At 41.9% G+C, this 26,090-nt stretch overlaps 1 protein-coding gene across 6 annotated transcripts in view; it reads left to right on the top strand.

Moving 5' to 3' along the window:
* Nucleotides 1-26,090, top strand: part of LOC143039895 (glycerol kinase 5) — a 474,671-nt gene that overhangs the window by 226,376 nt on the left and 222,205 nt on the right. For 5 of the 6 annotated variants that reach the window (XR_012967672.1, XM_076210228.1, XM_076210230.1 and 2 more), the window contains exon 2: nt 1,210-1,353. The exons of the other annotated variant lie outside the window; for it this stretch is intronic. Coding sequence is in view for 4 of the 5 variants with exons in the window: in XM_076210228.1 (XP_076066343.1) it covers nt 1,210-1,353 (144 nt within the window). In the remaining variant the exon portion in view is untranslated. The remainder of the gene's footprint in view (nt 1-1,209; nt 1,354-26,090) is intronic. 6 annotated transcript variants of the gene reach the window in all.

Here is a 26,090-nt window from a genome sequence, read left to right as displayed (position 1 = left end):
GTATTTTTTTAGTTTCGACCATGGGCGCAATGTAGCAATAGAAAATTAATTATTAATATATAAATTAAAATATATCAAAGTGATATGCAATTTTGTGGGAGGAAATGAAAATAAAAAATACCTTGCTACAAGCAAATACGCTAATGAACGAAGTCGGTAAAATAGGATCGGGACGCTATCTTGTTGTCTGTCAATTGACGGCCTTGGTACTTCCGACAGTACCTTGCCAGGTATATTTTCATGAAGGAATGTTATGGAGTGGAGATACATGCATTCCTTCAAGCTGAGAGAGTGGTTGAAAAGCCTGCCAACGTCTCTCACGACGACGACAACGAGTACAAGCCAGATGACATTTAATTTGCAGGTAATGATTTATTAAACACAGATTAGGTTAGTTTAGTTTAGGTTAAACAAATTTATCATCCTTTCATTTCTTTGACGTCGGCATCTATCATAACAAACATGGCGTACCATTCGTCCGACATGACTTCGTTACTTACGAAATCTGTTTTAGCACCTTTTTTTTGTGCTCACATAATTGCATATTACATTGATACATTATAGTTTACAAAATTAATAATTAATTTTCTGTTGCTATATTGCGCCCATGGTCGAAACTAAAAATTAACCAACACCGGTATATACTGTACCCCAGGTAGTTTTTGCAGTTTGCAGGATGGTAATGTAGACCTAAGCTTCAGAACACTTTACCTCACAGCTAATATCCACCGTACAAGTTCATTTATAACATCATACAAATTTGCCTCAGCCAACTTATAGTACACGACGTCGTAACTTAGGGAGATTTACGTTAAACGAATATTGGTCTGTCATAAAGCCTGTCGTTACTCTGCATTGTCGTTAACCGAGTAGGCTGTTAAACGAGGAGTGGTTGTAGGTGGTTTGTCTTTTATTCTGTGTCAAATAGAATACAAGTTAGGATATTTTTCTATGAGCAGATAGGGCTTCCAGTAGCATTACCACCCCATGTCTATAAAGACCAGATGTTGGGTGGCCCCTCCAAGAGAAGAAGAGGTTGTTTATCAGCATATATGTCTTTTTTTTTTTTTTCTTCTTTTTTTTTTTTAATCTGGTATTCAGATTTTGGCCTTGAGATATGGAGAAACTTGCCCTTCTTTAAATTTGTTGCTATTATTATTTTTTCTTATTATTATATAATAACAGCCAATTGTGTAATTTCCTTTGCAGATGAATAGAGAGGTGGGGACTGAATCATCTACCACCAAGGCAGGGAGCCCTAGCTACATTGCCAGTTTGGACCTTGGCACAACCATTGTACGTTGCATTGTGTACAATGAGAGAGCTGAACAATGTGGTGCAGCAGAAGCAAAGGTGAGATATGTTGAGAATGAAGTAAAAAATGCCTTTGGATTAATGATTTCACTGCTCCTTGTACCCGTACACCATTATAATGCCCTTAGTGGTTTGTGAGCCTGATTTTAACTTAATTGTTGACAGGAGTTTCAGTAATTGGAAAACCTGAATCTCCACAGTGGTAGGCAGTGATGCTAAGACCCTCTAGTGGATCTCTCTTGAAAGAAAGTTTTGACTGTTGTTTGTATTCTATTAGTATGGAACTCTTTCCATATCACTGGCTGAAAGTGATAGGGGTAGGAGAGCAGTTGCATGTTGTCAGCTCTTTGTGTGAAATGATGTATGGAATACGGCCAAAGTTGATAGAAATCATTGGCCTATTCCAGAGATGGCATGTCAGCCTCTTAGGGCAGCATCTCCTGTTGGAGATGAGGGTGTAGATGGGTTTTGAAAATGGGCAACTAAGATAATTATGATGATGATGATTCTGTTTAACATTGTGAACTCCCACCTATCAGGAGGCTAGGGATGTTTTTTACAGAGGATTTTGTAGCATAGAATTGCTATTACCTTGACCTCCACCACAAGTATCAATGACCTAACCCACCCGACTGAAACAGTATCAACATATGAGAGGCCTGGCCACAGATTTAAACTGTTCCAGATGGAACCACAACACAGAGGACACAGAACACCATGAACTACGATGACCTACAGTAACAAACCTGATTACCTGAAGGCTTCTAGGTCTTCTGCAAAAGAGGCCAGGGGCAATGGATTGATTGATCATTCATCTCATGGCATCTGGTTTTCCTTAGTTCCAGCACTACGAGGTCCACATTATCATTTATGTCCACAACTTTCATGGCTGAAAATACTATTTTTAGAGAAACTCTATCTTCTCTTCTCTAATGTTGGCAGCCCCAGAATAATCAGTCATTCTTCATATGATTCATGAAAGCCAGGACTGTGAGAAATTGCAAGAAGATCTCGTGAGGATGAGAAGCTGGTCAGAGAAGTGGCTGATGAGATTTCATCCCAAGAAGTGCTGTGTGATGAGAATCGGGAAATCAAATGTGGACAATAGGAAATATTCTATGGAAGAAGAATTGACAGGAATCAAAGTAGAGAAGGATCTGGGAGTTGTAATTGATGACGAGCTGAAGTTCACAGCACACTGCTGAGAAAATCAATAAGGCAAATAGACTAGTTGGGCTAATAAGAAGAACTTTCGTAACATTGAACGAGACCATATTCAAGTCATTATACACTGCACTAGTCCGACCACATTTGGAATACGCTAATCAGGTATGGTGTCCATACAAGAAAAAGGACATTGAGGCTGTGGAAGCAGTTCAAAGAAGAGCAACAAAGTTGGTCCCTAGCCTGAAGGATTTGCCTTACCCTGAACGATTGAGGAAATTAGACCTTCCTTATCATACCGTAGATCAAGAGGGGACATGATAGAAACTTTTAAAATTGTGAACAATTTATATGATAGTGAAGTGAGCTGGGGATTATTTATTGAACTTGCCGGTTCAGTGACTCGAGGACACACCAAGAGGATCTACAAGCAGCGCCCTCAATGTGAAGAAACATTAAAACAACACCCAAAGACTTTTATCATGCACAGATACTCTCTGCTCTTCCTCCACAACCACCAAATACCAGCCTCCGGAAACATATTCATAATCATATCACTCACCGCTCCATTAACACACTGAAAGACAACACACTGCTGCATGCCAGACCCCCTGATATCCACCCTTCTGAATCCTCTCTCCCACGAAAGGACAGAGTCCACTTGGCCAGACTGCGGTGCGGTCACCACCCAGCACTTCTAAGCTACCAGAAGAGGCTGGATGACCGCATTGTGAACAGCTGCCCAGGATGTAACACTTCACCCCATACCATACAACACATAATGGAAGACTGCATTATACACAATCATGCACGCAAACAACACAACATACGCTCTATAAAGGATTTGTGGGAAAACCCAGTTTCGGCTATGGCATTCCTTGGGGAGACGGGACTGCTCGGACAGACAGTCTAGGGAACGACAACAACAACAACAACAAGCAGCGCCCAAGATTGTACATCAGGAAATTCACTTTCTGCAGTCGTGTTGTGAACAACTGGAATAGTCTTCCTGATCATGTTGTGAATGCAAATTCAGTTGTGAGTTTTGAAAAGAGATTGGATAGTGTATGGAAACATCAAGATCAAATATTCGATTACACAGCTCAAATAAATAACAAACACCTAGACCACAGTGACCACTAGACCCCAGATGACCTAAGTTTTAGTCATTTAGAGCCGGAGTCACAGGCTCAATAGCCTCTTCCGGGACCCTTCTATGTCTATGTCTATGTCTATGATTTATCTGTAAAATTTGAAATCTTTGTAGTTGCATTGTGTTCTTATGGTCTTCAGTAAATTATAAGTTGCCCCAGTGATCTTTTTGATGCATGTTTCTTGCAACAAACTGTTCTTTATGTTCACTCCCAAGAGACTCTTAGGAATGTTATATTTATGTAATTGTAGTGTACAGGAAAGGAGCAGTACTTTTGGAGTCCTGTCACTTAATCCCCAATTTATCATACCTAGCTTCAGATTTGAATGGATACAAAAATAAGATCATATGAATGGGTGATTGTGCAAATGACACTGTAAGGGGCAGTGACTGGAGTTTGAGAGAGGCAGAAAGGAAAAGTTTAAATGTGTTTGAGATGAAGTGTCTGAGAAGTATGATAATGGTTACAAGATTGGTTAGAGTGAGAAATGAGGAGGTGAGGAGGAGAGCAGGGGTGGAAAAGGAGATGGCAGATAGGATTGATGAAAGAGTATTGGGATGCTTTGGACGCAGAAAGAATGAGTGAAGAAAGATTAACAAAAGAGGTGTGGAAGACAGGAGTGAACTTGAGGGGATGACCAAGGATGAGATAGATGGACGAGGTGAAAGGGGCTTTGGGCAATAGAGTAATGACTTTTGAACAAGGAAGGGAGAAGGCAGGGGATAGGGGTGTTTGGAGAATGGCTGTATATGGATGATACTTTGATGCAGTCTGAAGGGATTTCTCCCTGACTTCTCTATTTTCTGCATGAGGGGACAGAGAGGGGGGGACACTGATTAAGTTTAGTGGACTTGTTGTGGATGTACTGTGTCTTTGCTGCATTTCTTCTGACCCAGGGCAGTGGGTGTGATACAGGGATGACCCTTCATCCATGAGGAGCTAAGATGAGAAGAAGGAAAGGGAGGTGGATGGGCATTGAATGGGTAGGAGTGGGTACATGTCATTTGATTTGGCTACCTCCCTTATAAAGGGGAAAAACCCTTGGTATGTATGTATATATATATATATAATATACATACAGGATGCCTATGGTAATTGTTTCATTGTTTCAGGGACACTGTGTGGAAAGATGCTGGTAACCACACCACTCAAAACAAAAACAACCAATCAGTATACATTGAGACTTTGTCCCAGCAACACCTTGCATCCTTGGAGAGCTTTATATTTCCTCATCAATAGAAAATGCATGCAGTACTTATGTTAATCTCCGTTGGACACAGCAGGAGCAAGATCCTAGAACTGCTAAAAGTGAATGAACAGTTTGTCAGGACCATCAGGAAGGAGTTGATTTCTTCTGACTACGATTATGAAAGTATTGCCAAGAGGATACCTCATTCTCGATGATTGGACACCATCAGGGACATTGAACTTGTCACTCAGTTGCAAGCCATGGTTGATGAAGACCTCAGCTGGTCCATGAGGTCCATTACCAGAGAGCTGCAAGTGTCTAAGGGCACTGTAAGGAAGTGTTTGCATATAGATATCAGATACAAGTCACACAAGATGCATAAGGGTCAACTCTCCTCCACAAAGATGCAAGAGAACCACTTCAAGAAGAGAGAGAAGATGTTCAACAAACTGAAGCACCCTCTAGAGAACAACATACTCTGGTTCTTTTCAGGCGAAAAGAACTTCTGCCAGGACCAAACCCACAACTCTCAGAACAACAACTGGTTGGCTGTCTGTCCCAAAGATGTGCCAAGAGTCATGAAAACCATGTTTCCTGCATCATTCATGGTGTTTGGGGTAGTCTGCAGTGAGGACCAAGTCATGCCCCCATTCTTCTTTTCCCTGGGGCTCAGGGTGGGCACCGAAGTGTACATCAACATCAATGTGAAGCCGTGGATTGAGGAAGTTGCTGCTGGTAGACCCTACGTGTGCCAACAAGACTTGGCACCATGTCGCACCTCTAGAAAATCTCAGAAATTGCTCTGACAATTTCTTTGACTTTGTTGCTCCTGATGTGTAGCCCCCTAACTCTCCTGACCTCAACCCTATGGGCTATTTTGTATGAAGCAAAGTTGAACGAGATATTAACCGCACCCCATGCAAGAGTAAGGATGATCTTATCGGTCGGATCAAGGTTGTCTTCGCCAGTCTCTCCAAGGAGGTTGTGAAGAAGGCCTGTGCCAGGTTTCAAGGGCATTGTCATGAACTAGGCCCTGTATTTGAAAGAGTGCATCGAATCATAAACTGTGACTTCAGTAGTTTCTGCAATCCAGGATCTAGAAGAGCTATTTAGTCTAATATCATTTAAATCTCACTGGGGTTAACCCCTTCCATACGGTGCCGCACACGTAGGCGTCATGAGGAGCAAGTGGATTCGCGACGCTGCCATATCGGCGTCTTGATTATATTTATTGTAGTCGCCCCTGTGTTTTTACACTCTCCCTAATCTGCTCTTAATCCCATTCTCTGTGGTTTTCAAAATTCACGGGTGAAAGAGAGAAAGATCGATATAAGCCGTTACTATATTTTATGATGCGAGTATTATTACGACACGTCGTACGGCTGGCATTGGCTGCTGCCCGCGAGATTTAAGTCCCGTAGTGAAGTGGTTAAGAAAATGGTGGAGTGCAATTACCTAATGTGATATGTACATAAATTACAATTTGCCTTTAACTTACAATGAAGTCGGTGTGAACAGAGTGTGAGTGCAGTAATCAGGAGAGCCCATATATGCCCACTCATCTTTTTATACTTCAGCTGTACAACACCAGTGCCACGGCACAGGTGCCAGTGTATGCCGATGTAACCTATCCTATCACTATTTACCCAGCTCCACACAGATTACCCATTTCTTTATGTTTGTGTGAAGGAGACTCCATCTTCTAGGATGACGTGAGCTATTGCTTGAGTAACGGTGGGGCATGAGGAAAATATCTGGGCATTCTCGCAGAGAAGCACTTGGACTTCCTCCCACATCTTTCCCTCCAGTGATAACAGAGATTCCTCCAATGCCTCACTTATGTCTGATCTGCCCAAATCATAAAAGAATGTTAGATCTCCAATATCTGAATCAAGGTTCCCGTCAGCTCGCCCTGTCTCAGTCATAAGAACATAAGAATGAAGGAGACTGCAAGAGACCATAAGGCCTACACTAGGCAGCTCCGTATCCATCACCACCTGTCATTCCCATCCATAAAGTTGTCTAGTTGTTTCTGTAAATGTTCTAGCCGTAGGTGGGGAAAATCAAAATCTCAAAGACTTATCAATAAGTCTATTTCGAAAATGATTACACTGGCAGACCTTCCTTGTCTGCTTTCCTACCACCTCAAAAGACTGACGGCTGTCGCCTCTCTCGGGTGGTGTACATCTCCAAATTTCTTGCATCAGCAATAATGAATGGTGCACGGTATCTAATATCATTACATTTATTACAGTGATATAAGTCTTGGATACTATTTTATTTTACAATGGTTAGAATGTTTAGTTCTTTCTGCTCATAAATATATTATGGTTATTAATCTAGGTTACATAGTATATTGGATATGGGTAAAAGGTGTTCTTAGGAATCGGGGGTACTTCACGGTTTGGTTACATGAAGGAAGAGGTTGGTGGTGTGTGTGTATGTATGTTCGTACGTGTGTTGCTGTGTAGTTTTCCATTGTGTTGTAATCTGTGAGATTATGGTTACAGTTTCTTAAAACAACTGATAGTTTCAGTGTTACCACATGGTTACTAAGTTTATTCCATTCGTCGACTACCCTATTATTAAACCAATTCTTGCCTATTTCCTTTTTAAATCTAAATTTGTCCAGTTTATAACCATTACTGCGAGTCCTGCCTTGTTTTAATATGATGACCTTGTTTGCATCACCCTTGTTAACCCATTAAACTCCGATGACAAGATGTCTTGCCATTTGGTCAAATAAAACAAAAAAATCATAAAACACCAAAATGTTTGATCAAACACCAGAAAAATGTGACGTCAGTCCTCGCTTTGCTCGCATAGGATTGACGTCATATTTTTCTGGTGTTTGATCAAACATTTTGGTGTTTTATGATTTTTTGTTTTATTTGACCAAATGACAAGACATCTTATCATCGGAGTTGAATGGGTTAAAGCCTTTGATCCACTTGAATACCTCTATTAGATCACCCCGCACTCTGTGTCTTTCCAGAGACTGTAAGTTAAGGTGCCTAAGCCTCTCTTCGTAAGGTAAATTTCTGAGTCCATGTACCATTTTGGTAATTCTTCTGTACTGATTCTGGTGAATTGATGTCCATTTTGTAGGACAGAGACCAAAACTGTACCACATGGTCAAGGATGGGTCTAACTATCGCTAGATAGAGTTTAATAATTACTTCTGCACTTCTATTTGTTACTGTCGTAGCAATGAAACCTAATGCTCTGTTAGCTTTATTCCTGGCGCTAATGCACTATTTCCTGGTTTTAAGGTCCGGACTCACCAGAACTCCCAAGTCTCTCTCGCACTCAGTTTTCTCTAAAAGTGTGTTATCTAAGCTGTATCTATTTTCGGGGTTGTGTAGCCCTACGTTTAACACGCTACACTTAGAGATATTGAAGTTCATTTGCCATTTCACCGACCATGTGAACAATTTGTTAAGATCATCCTGCAGAATCTCTGTGTCGTCTCCTGACCTAATTAGGTGTCCTATTTTAGTGTCGTCTGCAAACTCACTAACATCACTATTTATCCCGTCGTCTAAGTCGTTTATGTACATAATGAACAACAAGGGACCCAAAACCTCTACTGTTCCCTTAAACTTTTTCAGAAGGTTGATATATGCTTGTTTCACTCCAGACCTCATCAGGTTTCTTAAAACAATTATGACCCCCCCTTTCTCTCTAGCACTTTGAATGGTTCCTCATATTTTGGGTGCAATGAGGTTTTCTGAGGGGACAACACAAGCACATATTCTTCAACTTTTAGTTCCCTCTTAACCGATTTCCTATCATAATAATCCTTATAGTTACCTTGTGGTATTTCAAGATATCTTCTTGCTATTTGCCTGACTTTTCTCAACTTCTTGTGTATATGGTACTTCCTTCTGGGGGTTTTGACAGTAGTTTTTCATATAGGGATGCAAGGGGCTCCCTTTGGGTCCTACCAAGCATCAAGTAAAAAGGAGAAAAGGCTCCGGTTGTGTAGTCCTCTGCTGCTGGCTTCCAAATCCTCAACGACATGGATGACAAAATTAAATACTCCTGTCTACAACTAGAAGTCTTATTCTACATTATTGAATAAACCTACACATTTTACAATATACCAAAAAAGTGGGCACTCTGGTTCCAGCTAGGACATGGCTTGGCACATGCCCCCATCCCTTGTGTGTGATGCCCGTGTTCTTTGTAAGTGACACATCATGGAACATGACAACATGTTGAGGATTTCATTGATGCCAAGGGTGGATTCACCGAATAATGGGACACCAGAAGTGTGCTGATACAGAGTCTGTTTTCTTTTTTGCAATAAATGCATTTCAACAAAATTGTGACATTTTTTTATCCTAAAAAACGAAACTATTACCATACGCACCCTGTATATATGCCATCACTGGCATAGTACTTGCCAAATTCTCCTCAACTGGCTTGTACCATCCATTGCCAAAGAAAACCTCCTGAGAGCCAGTGTAGCTTCAGAGCCAACACAGGCATGATGAACATGGTGTTCATTCTCCGCCAGCTCCAGAAGTGCCATGAATAAAACAAGGTATTCTATGCTACCTTTGTCAGTCTTACAAAAGCATTCAACACAGTGAGCAGGATGGGGCTGTGGCTCATCCTGGAATGCCTTGGTTTTCCCCCCAAATTCCTACAGATGGTGATCCAGCTTCATGAAAGTCAGTGCAGCCAGATCAGACTAAATGGGGACCTATCGGAGCTCTTTCCCATCTCCAATGGCATGAAGCAGAGTTGCATCTTGGCACCAACTCTCTTCAGTATGATGCTCAAGCAAGCTGCAGAAGACCTGGATGATGAGGATGGGGTATATGTCAGGTACTGTCTGGATGGCCTCTTCAACCTATGTCGCCTCCAAGGCCACACCAAGACACAGGAGAGACTGATACAGAACCTTCTCTTCGTTGAATAACACTGCCCTTGTTGCCCACACAGAGCAAGCCCTGCAGCACATCACATCACATCTTGCTTTGCAGACACCTCATGGCTCTTTGGCCTGGAGGTCAGCCTTATGAAGATGGAAGTCCTTCATCAGCCTGTCCCACAAATCAACTACCACCAGCCCCATATAACCATTGACAATACAGAGCTGAAATCAACACAGCAGCTCACTTACTTAGGCAACACCATCTCATCCTATGCAAGGATCGATAAAGAAACTGACAACAGACTTTCTAAGGCCTACAGCTCTTTTGGCAGACTGTACAAATAAGTCTGGAACAACAAAAACCTGAAGAGCAAGACAAAGAGCCATGTCTACATGGCTGTTGTTCTCACCACTCTTCTCTATGACTGAGACCTGGGTCACCTACTGCAGTCATATGTCTCTTTGAGCATTTCCTACAGCGCTGCCCCCGCACCATCCTCAACATCCACTGGAGTGACTTCACTACAAATGTTAAAGTTCTGGAGCAGGCAGAGATCCCCAGCATTGAAGCCATGCTACTGAAATACCAGCTACGATGGGCAGGGCATGTCTCTAAAGTGGAAGACCATCACCTACCAAAGATTGTCCTGTATGGTGAACTCTCCACCGGTCATCAAGAGAGAGGAGCCCCCAAGAAACAATACAAGGACTGCCTCAAGAAGTCCCTCACTGCATGCCACAGGGTGTTCGTCAGACCAAGCTGAAGACCATGGTGCCTGGCACCACATGATCCATCAAGCTGTCACCCACTCTGAAGAAGACAGTAGGGATGCACTCAAAAACAAATGCCAGAGGAGTACGGCTCATGCCGTCTTCACCACCACACTGGACACTACATTCTCCTGCAGACACCATTAGCAGACCTGCCTTTCCTGCATCGGCCTGGTCAGCTGTGATGACATGTATGCAGGGCTTTCACCTAACCATAACACAAAGTATGTTAGATAACCCCAAGACAGATTGGTTATCTGTCTAAGGATGTAATACATGAGAGTACCTACTATCTTCAAGTTACCTTATGTAGATATGTATATACATACATATACCAAAGGCTTTTTTCCCCCTTACAGGGGGAGGTAGCCAAAAAGAAAAAGGCATAGAAATCCCTCCCACCCATTTCATTTCCCATATACTCCACTTCCCTCCACCCTCCTCCCTCCCTCCTATCTTGGCACCTCCTGGATGACAGGTCATCCGTGCATCCTGTCCACTGCCCTGGGTCAGAAGCAGTGTCGCAAGACACAGCACATCCACAGCAAAGCTGCTTCATAAATTCGGCGACCCCCCTCTCCGTCCCCTCATGCAGAAAAGGAGAAGACGGGGAGAAATCCCTTTGGGCTGCGTCAATTTTTTTTTTCTATACATACTTCCTCACCCCCCCATCCCCACCCACTACCCCTCATGCATCACAGCCTCATCTATACACAACCCTTCTCCATTCACCCCCATCTTCCGTCCTCTCCGTCCTTCCTCAACAGACATTCCTCTCTTTTGTAAACCCCCTTTCACCCCATCCATCCATCTCATCCTAGGATGCCCCCTCATATTCACTCCTTCCACCTCCGCCTTCCACACTTCTTTTACTAATCTTCACTCATTCTTTCCATGTGTCCAAGCCATCCCAATACTCTTTCATCAACCCTATCTCCCAGCTCCCTTTCTACCCCTGTTCTCCTCCTCACCTCCTCATTTCTCACTCCAGCCTAGTAACCCCTGTCATACTTCTCAGACATTTGATCTCAAACACATTCAAACTCCTTCTCTCTTCCTCTCTTATGTTCCATGTTTCTGCCCTGTACATTGCTGTTGGCACAATCACTCCTTCATATAACCTCCTCTTAGCATCCATTTCCAGATGTCTATTTCTCATTACACTTTTAAATCCACCAAGGCATTTACTTGCTTCTCTCAATCTACATTCTACCTCCACCCCCACACCTCCCTTTCCTGTCACATTCGCACCAAAGTATCTAAAACTATCCACTTCCTCCAGTTTCTCACCCTTAATGCTCACTTCCAGCCTACTATCACTCTCTCCCCTTGTACATCTCATCACCTTACTTTTGCTCACATTTATCTTCAGCTTCCTTCTTTCACATACCTTCTCAAACTCTGTCACTAACTTCCTCAATCCTTCCTCTGATCCTGCTACAAGCACAGTGTCGTCAGCAAACAACAGCTGGCTCACCTCCCACTTTTCTCCATTTTCTTTAATGATCTCCAATCCTTGATCCACTACCCTTGCATTCACCTCTCACACCACTCCATCCATGTAAAGATTGAACAGCCAGGGCGACATAACACATCCCTGACGAAGTCCCACCTTTACCTCAAACCATTCACTCTATCCATTTCTAATCCTAACACAAGCTCTACTACTCTCATAAAAACTCTTGACTGCTCTTAACAGCTTTCCTCCTATCCCATATATCTGCAAAACCTCCCACAGTGCCTTCCTGTCTACCCTGTCGTAAGCCTTTTCCAGATCCATAAAAGCCCAAAAAACATCCTTCCCCTTTCCTATAGCTTTCTCACATATCTGCCTTAACACACAAATCTGATCTACACATCCCCTACCTGTCCTAAAACCACACTGTTCCTCACCAATTACTCCCTCTGTTCCTCTCCTAATCCTCTCAATCAAGACCCTCCCATAAGCCTTCCCAACTACACTCAACAAACTGATCCCTCTGTAACTACTACACTCACACTTGTCCTTTTCCTTTGTAAAGCGGAACTATACAGGCACTCCTCCAGTCCTCTGGCACTCTACCCTCTCTTAAACAAACATTAAATAACCTCACCAGCCTGTCCACCATAACTGTACCTCCTTTCTTCTGACATTCTGCATGGCATCCATCCAACCCAGGTGCCTTACCTGCTCTCATCATCTTAACGGCTGCTTTCACTTCATCCTTCCCTATTTCTCCTCAATTTTCCTCACTCATCACTCTCATTTTCTTAGTGCTTCCCACTGCAACTACCTTTCCCTCCCTATCCTCCTTCACATTCAGCAACTCCCCAAAATACTCTGCCCACCTTCCTCTCACTGCCTTCTCTTCCATTATCATCTCTCCATCTGCACCTTTTACCTTTTCTTCTCTACTTGATTCGCCTCCTCTTCCTCTTTTAATTTCCTTCCAAAACATTTTTTATTACTTTCAAAATTTTCTGTCATACTCTTTCCCCATTTCACATCTGCTCTCCTCTGCTTCCTTTATCTTATGCTTAACTTCCTTTCTCTTTACTTTGTACCTCTCATATGATTCCCTTGTCCTAATTTGTAGCCAATCTATGAATGCCTGCTTCTTCTCTTTTATACCCGTCTTTGCTTCCTCATCCCACCACTCACTACCCTTCCTTCTATATCCTCCTGCCCTCCTTGTTCCACACACCATCTTTGCACACCTTATGACTCCCTCCTTGAACCATCCCCATTCCTCCTTCACTCCTAGTTCTACTCTATCTTTTACTCTCTCCCACTCCTCTCTCAACTTCTTATTCTCTTTTTTTTCCTCATTTAAGCAGTTCACTCTAAGTACCTCCCTACCTTCTGCCCTTTTCCTCTTTCTCCACCTATTCTCCACTATATATATATATATATATATATATATATATATTAACAACCACAATGCACTTTAATTCTAAGCCATCAACATCGGGAGACCCAATGGAGGTGACAACCTGTATTTACCTTGTTGTATTTTACAGGAAGGGGAGCTATGCTCGTGGTGTCCCGTCTTCATATCTCGTTTTATCTAGACTGTTTTTAAATTCGTGTATCGTTTTTGCACACACCACATTCTCATCTAACTTGTTCCAAACATCGTTACCCTGTGGGGAAAGCTTTTCTTTTTCAGGTCTCTTCTATAACTATTTTGATTTTCTTTCTGTGTCCTCATGTATCTGTACCACCCCATTTTTTTTAGATCCTCTATCAATAGTTTCTATGCCTTTCATGATTATAAATAGAGTCTTCTCTCTCTCTTCTTTGCTCTAATGTCTGTAGCTCAAGTTTTGCTAGTCTCTCTTCATATGATAGTTCTGAGAGTGTTGGTGCCAATTTCGTAAGTGCTCTTTGTATTCTTTCAAGTTTTGTTATACATTTTTTTTTTGTACTTGGTGACCATGTTGTCGCTGCATACTCCAATCTTGGTCTTATCAAAGTGACTAGTATTTTTTTCACCATTTCTTCATCCAGGTATGTAAATGCCACTTTGATTGTTCTTATTGAATTATAAGTTGCTCCAAAAATCTTATTTATATGTTTCTCAGGAGACATATTATTCATAATAATGACTCCCAGGTCCTCATTTTCTACTTTTTAAATTTCTTTCTCTCCCAATTTATATGACCCCTTGTCACGTCACACTGGGTTCATACTCGTGATGTGACATATTTATTCCTTGAGTATAATTACACTGTGTTATGCTACCCCTTTGTGTGAGAATGAACAATGACTCCTTGTCCGCTAAGGCCGTTGACCTGGAACGCGCGCGAAAGCTCTCGTAAGCAAGCGGCGGAGTGATACGAAGCCAACGCCGCCCGCTAGCTGAGGTCAAGGGGCGCGTGAATCGAGAAGGCGAAGTAGTGCCTCCCCTCCCTTCTACCTCATTATCTTGTAGGTTAAGGTATAAGCTAGGGAATTATTGTGAACGGAGGGGATAATATATTACAAATTGTAGTGCCGCGGGCGATGAGAAGGAAGATAGTTGAGATCGCACATGAACTCACATGTGCCCATCTTGGGATCTCAAAAACCAAACAGGCCATATCGGCGCACTTCTTCTGGCCTCGGATGTCAGAGGATATCAAGGAACTAATCAATCAATGTGCGGTGTGCCAAGTGACGGGGAAACCCAATGATACTCCGAGAAAGGTTCCTATGTGCCAAGTACCAGTCATTGAGGAACCTTTCTCCAAGGTGGTTGTCGATTGTGTAGGTCCCCTCCCAAAGACCAAGTCGGGGAAACAGTACCTCCTCACCATCATGTGCATAGCTACTCGATACGCTGAAGCGATCCCCTTGTCAAATATTAAGGCCAAGACAATAACAAAGGCCCTAATGTCTTATTTTAGTAAAATGGGTATGCCTCGGGAGGTCCAAAGTGATAGAGGCACAAATTTTCTAAGTGGGATTTTTAAGGGTGCTCTGGAGAACTTCAATATAAAGCATGTAGTCGCTTCAGCGTATCACCCCCAAAGTCAGGGGAGCCTTGAAAGGTTCCACGGAACCTTGAAACGCATGATCCGACCCATCATCTTGGAATTTGAGAAGGACTGGGATGAGGGTATCGACCTTTTATTGTATGCATCCAGAATAACCACGCATGAGGGACTAGGGTTTTCCCCTTTCTACTTAATGTTCGGTAGGGCCCCGAGGGAGCCCCTCGCTGCCCTGTATGAACAACTTTTGTCTAGGGTTTCAGAGGGAGATGTCAAATACGCTAATTTAGTGGGTGCAAATTTTGAAAAACTGAGGAAAATTAGGCAAATAGCCAAAAGGAACCTTGAAAATGCCCAGGGGAATTATAAGGAATACTATGATAGGAAAGCTGTTAAGAGGGAATTCAAGGCAGGGGATTATGTACTTGTACTATCCCCTCAAAGATCATCATTACATCCAAAATATGAGGGACCATTCAAGGTACTTGAAAGGAAAGGGGGCCATAATTATGTCTTAATAAATCCAATGAGAAAGTCTGGGGTCCAACAAGTACATATTAACCTCCTTAAAGAGTTCAAGGGAATGGTAGAAGAGGGTGCAATTGGGGTAATCGAGATGGGACGAGATGATGGAAGCCTGGATTCAGACATTGATAACCTAAATCTGTTCTATGATTTGGACAGATCAAACACTAGTGAGGCGGAGGAGAAGTCCTTATCCTCACTAGAGGGAGAAATGCGGGAAGAGGTCAGAGCGCTGCTACGCGAGAATGCCAATGTGTTTTCCCCATACCCCACCGTTACACAGGCGATACACCACGACGTCGTCCTAGAAGATGGAGCGAAACCCGTGAGGCAAGCCCCGTATAGACTGTCGCCCCAGAAGAAGCGAATCATGGAGGAGGAAGTCAGGCAGCTCATGGAACAAGGGTTGGTGGAACCAAGCACGAGCCCCTGGGCTTCGCCTGCTGTGTTGGTTCCGAAACCCGGAGGTGAGTGGAGGTTGTGTGTTGACTACCGCCGTCTGAATGCTGTGACCAAGGCAGACCCCTACCCCCTTCCACGAATTGATGACCTCATTGAGGAGGTTGCAGCAGCTAGGTTCCTGTCCAAGCTGGATCTAATGAAGGGATATCACCAAATCCCCCTTACAAGTAGAGCATCGGAGGTCTCCGCATTTGTTACTCCACAAGGGCACTTTCAATATAAAGTTACCCCCTTTGGAATGAGGAATAGCGGAGCATCCTTCCAGCGCCTGGTCAATTGGATAGTTGAGGGGTTACCCGGTGTCAAGGCTTACTCAGATGACATCGTAGTTTTCTCTGACAATTGGGAGGATCACCTTCACAGGCTAAAGGAGTTGCTTGGCAGGTTGGCCCAAGCCCATCTCACCGTAAATTTGAAAAAGAGCTCCTTTGGCAGGAGTACCATCGAGTACTTGGGCCACCAAGTTGGCCAGAATTGCATCTCGCCAGTGGAAGCTAAGGTGAAGGACATTGCAGAGTTCCAGGTCCCAAAGACGAAGAAGGGGATCCGAAGATTCTTGGGTATGGTGAACTACTATAGAAGGTATTGTCCAAACCTCGCTGATGTGACCGCTCCCTTGACCCGCATGCTCTCTTGTAACCCTTTCAGGTGGAATGAAGGCGCAAATGCAGCTATTGATGAGTGCAAGAGGCTTCTCTCAAGTCGTCCCGTCTTGGTGGCTCCTGACTATAGCAGGACCTTTTTCATCTTATGTGATGCAAGCCAAGCGGCTGTAGGTGCCATGTTGGCTCAGGAAAGGGATGGTTCCATGCGACCTATTTCTTTTATGTCTCAAGTCCTCAAGGATTATCAGACTAGGTATTCCACAATTGAGAAGGAGGCCCTCAGCCTCGTGTTAGCGCTAAAGAAATTCCAGGTGTTTTTAGATGGTAAGGTAATAGTCCTTAGTGATCATAATCCTCTTAAGTACATTATAGAAGGGAAGACTAAGAGTGATAGGTTGGCTCGGTGGGCGCTAGCACTCCAGGGTCACGATTTAAATCTTAAACATATTTCAGGGAAGAGTAACATGATCGCTGATGCCCTATCACGCCCAGACACAAAATGTTCAACCCTCGCTTCGCAGGTTTGAACATTTTTTTTTGGTGAAGGGGGATGTATGTCACGTCACACTGGGTTCATACTCGTGATGTGACATATTTATTCCTTGAGCATAATTACACTGTGTTATGCTACCCCTTTGTGTGAGAATGAACAATGACTCCTTGTCCGCTAAGGCCGTTGACCTGGAACGCGCGCGAAAGCTCTCGTAAGCAAGCGGCGGAGTGATACGAAGCCAACGCCGCCCGCTAGCTGAGGTCAAGGGGCGCGTGAATCGAGAAGGCGAAGTAGTGCCTCCCCTCCCTTCTACCTCATTATCTTGTAGGTTAAGGTATAAGCTAGGGAATTATTGTGAACCCTCTCCATACATAAATAAAGGAAGTAATGGATGTGTGGAGTTGGGTGGATGGGGATAGGAAATGTATTTTAAGATAAGTTGGCATTGGGCAATAGCACTTGTGTTGTGCGGTTGGGGTATAAATCAGGGGGTGAGGTCACCCACGCTGCTCCCTCCGCACTCGACCTCTGCGCATTGTCGGTACTTGTAAGTAAGAGATATTCTCATTAGTTGTGTTAATAAATATTTCGGTGATTTTGTATATCTTCTTTCTTTACCCTGGCGTGTTGGACGTATCTATAAAGAGGCGATTATTCTCTGAGACTCTGGATTGTATGAATTACTCAAACTCTGTTTTAGAGTTTGATGTAACACAAAAACTGAGCTTAGGGCATGACACCCCTCTATTCTTTTTTTGCTTTTTCCAAATTCCATTATACTACACTTCTTAATATTGAATTCCATCTCCCACTTCCTACTCCATTCCCATACTTTATTGGGATCACTGCAGTGATTCTTAATCTACTATAAAGTTCACTTTTTTCAACAATTTTGCATCATCTGCAAAGAAGCTCATATAACTTTCAATTCCTTTATCCATATCATTAATATATATAGCAAACATTATTGGGGCCAGAACTGTTCCTTGTGGAACTCCACTAATCACTTCATCCCAATTAGTGTTTGTCTCTTATCACCACTCATTTTTCTTTCATGCAAGAAGTCTTCCATCCACTTCAGCAGTTTGCCCTGTATTCCTCCTGCAGTTTCTAATTTCTTTAGCAATTTCTTATGTGGCACCTTATCAAAACCTTTTTTCAGATCTAGAAATGCACAATCAGCCCATCCATCTCTTTCTTGTATTACATCTGATAGCCTTGAATAGAAACACATTAAGTTTGTGACGCATGATCATCCTTGTCTAAATCCAAATTGCCTTGGATTTAGTACCGTATTTTTCAGACCATAAGGTGCGGGCAAAATCCTCAAAATCGGCCAAAATCAGGTGGTGCGCCTCACCTTATGTGTGGGTTCAGTGCAAAAAAATGCCTCGGACAGTGACGTACTATTTTGACACGTTTCGTAGGTAGCCTGCCAACGGCGATAGTGCATAGGCCTAGCAAAAGTTACAACCAAGTTATAACCAAGATGCATGTATCTTGACAAGAAAATTGCGAAAACTTCGACAGTTTTCGAGTCCATGCCACTGCATTCATTCACGCTATCATGGCTATGACATGATAGTGTCCACAACACAGACAGCCATTTTGCATTGGTCTAGTCTCGCTCCACTCTGACTGTAGTCATTTGGGTATTTTTTAGTTTCGACCATGGGCGCAATATAGCAATAGAAAATTGATTATTGATTTTTTAAATTAAAATGTACCGTATTTTCCGGCTTAAAATGCGCATCGGGTTATAATGCGCACCCATGCACTTCGTTATCTCAGTACACAGATAACGCGCACCGACGTATAACGCGCATGCCAGGAAAAGTTACTGGTGGCTAAAGCTCGTGAACTGCATGTATGCGACTCCTGCTTGCATTGGTCCATTGTTTTGTGGGAAATTTGAGCCATGAAAAGTTTATTGAATACAAAATGTACATGAAAAATTTCGGATTTTTACAGAATTTTTTTTTAATTTACTATGCTGAGGGAATAATTCATCTTACAAGTTTTTATCACCGTGTACAAGTTTTTATCACCGTGTACAAATTTTTATCGCCATGCAGCAACAAACTATGTTTCGGCTCATAAGTGTCTTTACTGAAGTGACGTTTAGTTTAACAAACTCTCGCAAGAGGGTGTTTAGTGTAGGCTAGATTGGCAATAGAACTGTCAATCTCGGCACTGATCTAGCATATTCCAGGTGAGCTAAAACGGCCAACGTTCATGATGTTGGTACCAGTGCTGTTTTACGGATCCCAAATATTTGCATAGACTACGATAATTAATGTTAGTAAAAATAAACCAATGAAATAACGGCGATTAATTACTTAGTATCATGTGGACGAGGTTACATGGAGAAGTATTTTTCATTGGCTAGAGCCACCGCTGGGAAATCTGTTGATTTGTCACTAAATTAAGTGTCAGTTTAGGCATCAATCAGGACACAACTAAGAAAAACTCGGAACTACATGTACCGGTATATGACTCATGTTGTGCATTGGTCCTTTATTACTTTGTAGCTTAAATAGTTTGTAGGAAATATGATCTAAAAAAAGTTTATTGAAAGTAAAATATACAGAAAAATTTCGGAATTTTAACAGATGTTCATTTAATATCTTGAGGAAATAATTCGTCTTTACCATCTTTTCTTTAATACCGTATTTTCCGGCGTATAGTGCGCGACTTTTTTCCGTTGGAAGGGCCTAAAAATGGGGGGTGCGCGTTATCCGGTGGTGCGCATTATCTACGGCCTACGATAAAAATTCTGCGGCCTACGATAAAAATTCTGCGGCTGTGTGTGTAATTTTTTTCACAACAACGTGACGATGTTAGCCGTCACAAAGTCGGGACGGCACACTTTTCCGTGACGTTCCGTGAGAACAAGAAGAACAGCCATGGTGACATGAAAGAATACGCCAGCATGGGCTACCGTATATAAATATTTGGTATATGTAGGTATCTATCGAATCTTATTTTTCATGTTTAAATAGGCCTAAACACCATGAAACATGATCAATATTCATGATATTTGCCCATGTTCACAGCATCCTAGTTTGAATTTTTATGTTGGCTTTGTTGCTTCACGTTAGGTATGGTACAAATTCCGTTGCGGCCGTTCATAAACTCGTGTCAAACACCTGACTACAACACCCTCTTTCGGGAGTTATATTAACTAAACGTCACCTCGATGAGAGACTGTCCTATTTCACCACTGTCATTGCAGGTTCAAAGCTAAAACAAAACAGTCTGTAGTTTGTTTCAGTATTAAATAAAAAATGGTAAAGATGAATTATTTCCTCAAGATATAAAATGAAAAATTTTCTGTAAAAATCCCAAAATTTTTCTGTATATTTTACTTCCAATAAACTTTTTTAGATCATATTTCCTACAAACTATTTAAGCTACAAAGTAATAAGGGACCAACGCACAACATGAGTCATATACCGGTACATGTAGTTCCGACTTTTTCTTAGTTGTGTCCTGATTGATGTCTAAACTGACAATTTAGTGACAAATCAACAGATTTCCCAGCAGTGGCTCTAGCCAATGAAAAATACTTCTCCATGTAACCTCGTTCACATGATATAAATACCGAGGTAAAACTGCGTTATAGACAAATGCAATCGTGCATGCACGTTATACGTCGGTGCGCGCTATCTGTGTACTGAGATAACGAAGTGCATGGGTGCGCATTATAACCCGATGCGCATTTTAAGCCGGAAAATATGGTACTGAAACAAACTACAGACTGTTTTGTTTTAGCTGTGAACCTGCAATGACAGTGGTGAAATAGGACAGTCTCTCATCGAGGTGACGTTTAGTTAATATAACTCCCGAAAGAGGGTGTTGTAGTCAGGTGTTTGACACGAGTTTATGAACGGCCGCAACGGAATTTGTACCATACCTAAAGTGAAGCAACAATGCCAACATAAATATTCAAACTAGGATGCTGTGAACATGGGCAAATATGAATATTGATCATGTTTCATGGTGTTTAGGCCTATTTAAACATGAAAAATAAGATTCGATAGATCCTACCTATACCAAATATTTATATAGCCCATGCTGGCATATTCTTTCATGTCACCATGGCTGTTCTTCTTGTTCTCACAGAACGTCACGGAGAAGTGTGCCGTCCCGACTTTGTGACGGCCAACATCGTCACGTTGTTGTGAAAAAGAATTGCACACACAGCCGCAGAATTTTTATCGTAGGCTGTAGATAATGCGCAACACCGGATAACGCGCACCCCCCATTTTTAGGCCCTTCCAACGGAAAAAAGTCGCACTATACGCCGGAAAATACGGTATCAACATAATATGCAATTTTGTGGGCAGAAATGAAAATAAAAAATACCTTGCTACAAGCAAATATACTAATGAACAAAGTCGGTAGCATAGGGTCGGGACACCATCTTGTCGTTTGTCAATTGATGGCCTCGGTACTTCCGACAGTACCTCGCCAGGTACATTTTCTTGAAGGAATGTTATGGAGCGGAGATACATGCATTCTTTCAAGCTGCAAGAACTTTGTATACCCCGCAAGCTGAGAGAGTGGTTGAAAAGCCCGCCAATGTCTCTCACGATGACGACAACGAGGACGAGCCAGATGACATTTAATTTGCAGGTAATGATTTATTAAACACAGGTTAGATGAATTTATCATCCTTTCATTTCTTTGACGTCGGCATCTATCATAACAAACATGGCGTACCATTCGTCTGACACGACTTCGATACTTACAAAATCTGTTTAGCACCTTTTTTGTATTTTATTTCCGCTCACAAAATTGCATATTACGTTGATACATTATAATTTACAAAATTAATAATTAATTTTCTATTGCTATATTGCGCCCATGGTCGAAACTAAAAATTTACCACCATTTGTAATAAATCTTGTGTTTTGTGAATAGAGAATTTCAGGAATAAAACTGCTAATGTTGGTTTTATTCTCCACAATTCCCATAACGTGTTTATGTTGATTTTTAGGGGTATTGGCAGGGCAGACTGTCCATGGAGGTGGTCCGATTTCACTGACCAAAATAAAGAAATATATAATTTATTTTTGTAATTTTGCTAAATCCCAACCGATTTTTCTCATTCAACAACGAAAATGTTCAGTTCTGAATGCACTCGCATATACATGATTATCCGATGACAAGACCAGGTGTGCCTTATGGTCAGGCGTGCCCTATGGTCAGGCGCGCCTTATGTAAGGACGGGGAATAGCAAATTACGGGTGCACCTTATGGTCCGAAAAATACAGTACGTTGTTTTTTTCCAAATGCTTTACCCATCTAATTTTTATAACTCTATCACAAATTTTAGCTATTATATTTGTAAGAGAGACCGGTCTATAGTTAGTAGATCTTCCTTGTTTCCCCTTTTATATAATGGTACTATATTTGCTCTTTTCCAATCTTCTGGAACTTTTCCTTCTTTCAATGAACTGCTTATTAGACTATGTATTTTGTCTGTTAGTTCATTCCTGCATTCTCTCAAAATCCAGTTTGCCATTTCGTCTGGTCCATGCAATTTTCTGACATCGAAGTTACTCAAGTGATTAATTATTTCATTCCTTGTTACTTCTATCTCTTTCATAGGGGGGACTTTCTCCTCCCACTCGATATCTCTAAGTGTTCTCCCTTGTAAACACCAATTTAAAATGCTTGTTCATAATTTCTGCCATATCTGTTTCCTCTGTGTATTCAACTCCTCCTTGTCATAGTTTCTCTAATTCTGATTTGTTTTTCAGCTTGTTGTTTACAAATCTGTAAAATAGTTTTGGTTGATCTTTGCATTTTTCTAATTTTCGTATTTTCTCTTTTCTTCTCTCTACACTTGTACATATTCATTTCTATAATTAATATATATTTTCCATTTTTCTGGTCTTTTGTCTTTTTTCCATTTTATCCAAGCTTTATCCCTTTTGTTTAACTCCCTACATCTTTTGTTGTACCAACACTTTACATATCCTTTTTCTTGTTTTTGTCTTGGAACATACTTTTCCACTCCTTTATAAATTTTTTATATATTCCATTTCTCTTCTACTGTTGTTTCCTCCTTGTGTATCCTTTCCCAGTCTGCTTTTTGAAAGAATTCTCTTATTTTATCAAAATTTGTTTTTCCATACATCAATCTTCCCTTCCTATATTGTTCATTTTTTTCATGTATTTTTCCTCATTTAGTTCCAGTTCAACCAATATATGGTCACTTTTACTTATTGGTGTCTTATATTCAATCTTGTCCACTATTTCGGGTTCTGATGTGATTATTAGGTCCAATCTCGATGGTTCTTCCTCACTTCTATACCTGGTATTCTCTTGTATCCATTGCGTCATTGTATGTTCTATAATCATATCAAGTAGTACATTTCCCCATAGGTCATCTCCACCCTTACTGTCATCTCTTGCCAACAGATTTCTTTACAATTAAAGTCACCCATTATAACTATTCTTCCTCCATCTTCCATTATCTTATTTAGTGTTATCCTTGTGTCTTCTAACATATTCTTGTGTTCTCTCTCTTCCCATGAAGCCGTTTTAGGGGGCACATAATTTACTACAAACTTCCTGCTCTTCCCATCCCTGTCCACCACTTCCATCATAATCATCTCTACTCTGTTCTTTCCATATGACATTCCTCACATTTATATCCTTCTTAGTCAGGAACATAACTCCACCCCCTTGTTTTACCTCTCTGTTTCTAATCCAATAATTATATGCACTATGTCCTACACTGTTGGGTGGAAGTGGGCTTTTCAATTTTGTCTCTACAATTCCCATTATGTCTGGTTCCTTTTCCTTCAGGTAATCATTCAGTTCGTTCAAGCCTGTTATTAAGCCATCTATGTGTAAGACACTTTTAATTTTCTGCTACTTCCATCGTGTTTTCTGTTTCCCTTCCGTTTTTCTCTGCCATGAACCATTTCCTTGTCTGGGGTATTGATCCCTGTCTGGGGTATTGGCTGCATGTTATTGTGGCAAAGTAGCATGCAGTAGATACTTTAGGGTCTATATGGGGTGCCCCTACGGACCAGAGCCACACATCATTTTGTCTGTGATAGAGGAAAACTCTGTTCATAGAGAAATGATGACACTTTTATACTATGACTATCCCTTCGTTATGCTGTCCCCCAACCCCTTGTTACTGTCCTGTACCATTTCTCTGAATATTTCCTTTTTTTGCCTACCCTGTGGTGGGGGAAGAGAATGCTACCACCAAATCTTTCCACTTGAGTCATAAAAGGCAACAAAAAATGGGATGAGGGATGGGATTAGGAGTCCTGCTACATGTAGCCCCAAAAGGGGACATTCCTAAAAAAAAAAAAAAAAAAAAAGTAAAGGCATAAGAGGGTCTGGGAGTTTTCCAACCAGTACCCTAAGATTTGGGTCTTTTAATGTGCATGGATGTGGTACAGATGAGAGTAAAAGGGAAGAGATAGGCAGTATGTTTGTGAGAAGAAAAATGGATGTGCTGGCTTTGAGTGAAACTGAAATGAAAGGGCAACTGTGAGTTTGGGGGTGTAGCTGGGAGGTACTCAGGAGTGAAGAGGGGATGAGGGAGAGAAGGAGTGGCTATACTAGTAAGTGAAGAGATAAGTAAGTGGGTAGTGGAGTGGAAGGAGGTTTCATCAAGGTTGATGTGGATGAAGGTGAAGCTGGGAAAGGAGATGTGGGTTTTTGTAAGTGCGTATGGAGCTGGTAGTGAGAAGAGCGTAGAGGAAAGGGAGGCTTTTTGGATAGATATAAATGAGTGCATAGAGGGATTAGGGAGAAATGTCAATGTAGTTGTATTTGGAGACCTTAATGTTAGGCTAGGAAAGGAACCAATAGATGGAGTGATTGGGAAGTATGGAGTTCCAGGTAAAAATCGTAGTGGAGAATTGATGGTGGAGATATCTTGAGAGTTGATGATAGCAAATACAGTGTTTAGGAAGAAAGTCAAGCATAAGTACACATGGGAGAGGGTGGTGGATGGAAGGTTGGCAGATAGAGCGTTAACCTCTTCACTCCGGGGCACATCGCACGTCTGGCAGCATTAGCTGCCCGACGTGTGATGTTGCGTCATAATAATCGCATTATAAAAAATAAAGTCAGTGCTCAATCGTTTGTTCTCTTTCACCCGTGTATTTTGATAACCATAGAAAATTGATGAAGCCAGTTTAGAGAGAATGGAAATTACGTAGGTACGACTACAATAAATATAATCAAGATGGCGACGTCGGCATCATCGAGTACCCACTTGCTCCTCATGCCACCTACGTAGGCATCACCATATGGAAGTGGTTAATGGACTATATAGTGGTGACCAGGAATATGGTAGGAAGAGTTAAGGATGTACATGTTCTAAGGGGAGAGAGTGGAGGAATATCAGATTATTTTCTGGTGGGAGGTAAATTGAGAATGGAGAATAGATGGAGAAAGAGGAAAAGGGCAGAAGGTAGGGAGGTACTTAGAGTGAACTGCTTTAATGAGAAAAAAAGAAAATGAGTATAAGAAGAAGCTGAAAGAGGAGTACATACATATACCAAGGCTTTTTCCCCCTTACAAGGGAGGTAGCCAAAAAGGAAAAGGCATAAGATCATTTCTACCCATTTCATCCCTGAATACACTCCACACTCCCTCTTATCTTAGCACCTGGATGACGGGTCATTCCTGCACCTTGTCCACTGCCCTGGGTCAGAAGCAGTGTCGCAAGACACAGCACATCCACAGCAAGGCCGCTTCATTAAATCGGCAACCCCCCTCTCCATCCCCCCCATTGCATAAAAGGAGAAGACAGGAAGAAATCCCTTTGGGCTGCATCAAATTTTGCTCACACATACTACCTCACCCCCCATCCCCCATCCCCCTGCCCATTCCACCTCATGCAATCGCAATATCATCCATATACAACCATTCTCCATTCACCCCTGTCTTCTATCCTCTCCCGTACTTCCTCAACAGACATTCCCCTCTTCCCCAAAGCCCCCTTCACCCCATCCATCCACCTCATCCTAGGACGTCCCCTCATGCTCACTCCCTCCACATCTGCCTTCCATACCTCTTTTACTATTCT

This window comes from Oratosquilla oratoria, chromosome 27 (genome assembly GCF_046742065.1).
Source record: "Oratosquilla oratoria isolate Oo_2021 chromosome 27, ASM4674206v1, whole genome shotgun sequence".
NCBI classification, from domain to species: Eukaryota; Metazoa; Arthropoda; class Malacostraca; order Stomatopoda; family Squillidae; genus Oratosquilla; species Oratosquilla oratoria.
The sequence above is the reverse complement of the archived record's forward strand: the minus strand, read 5'-3'. Positions and strand labels throughout refer to the sequence as shown.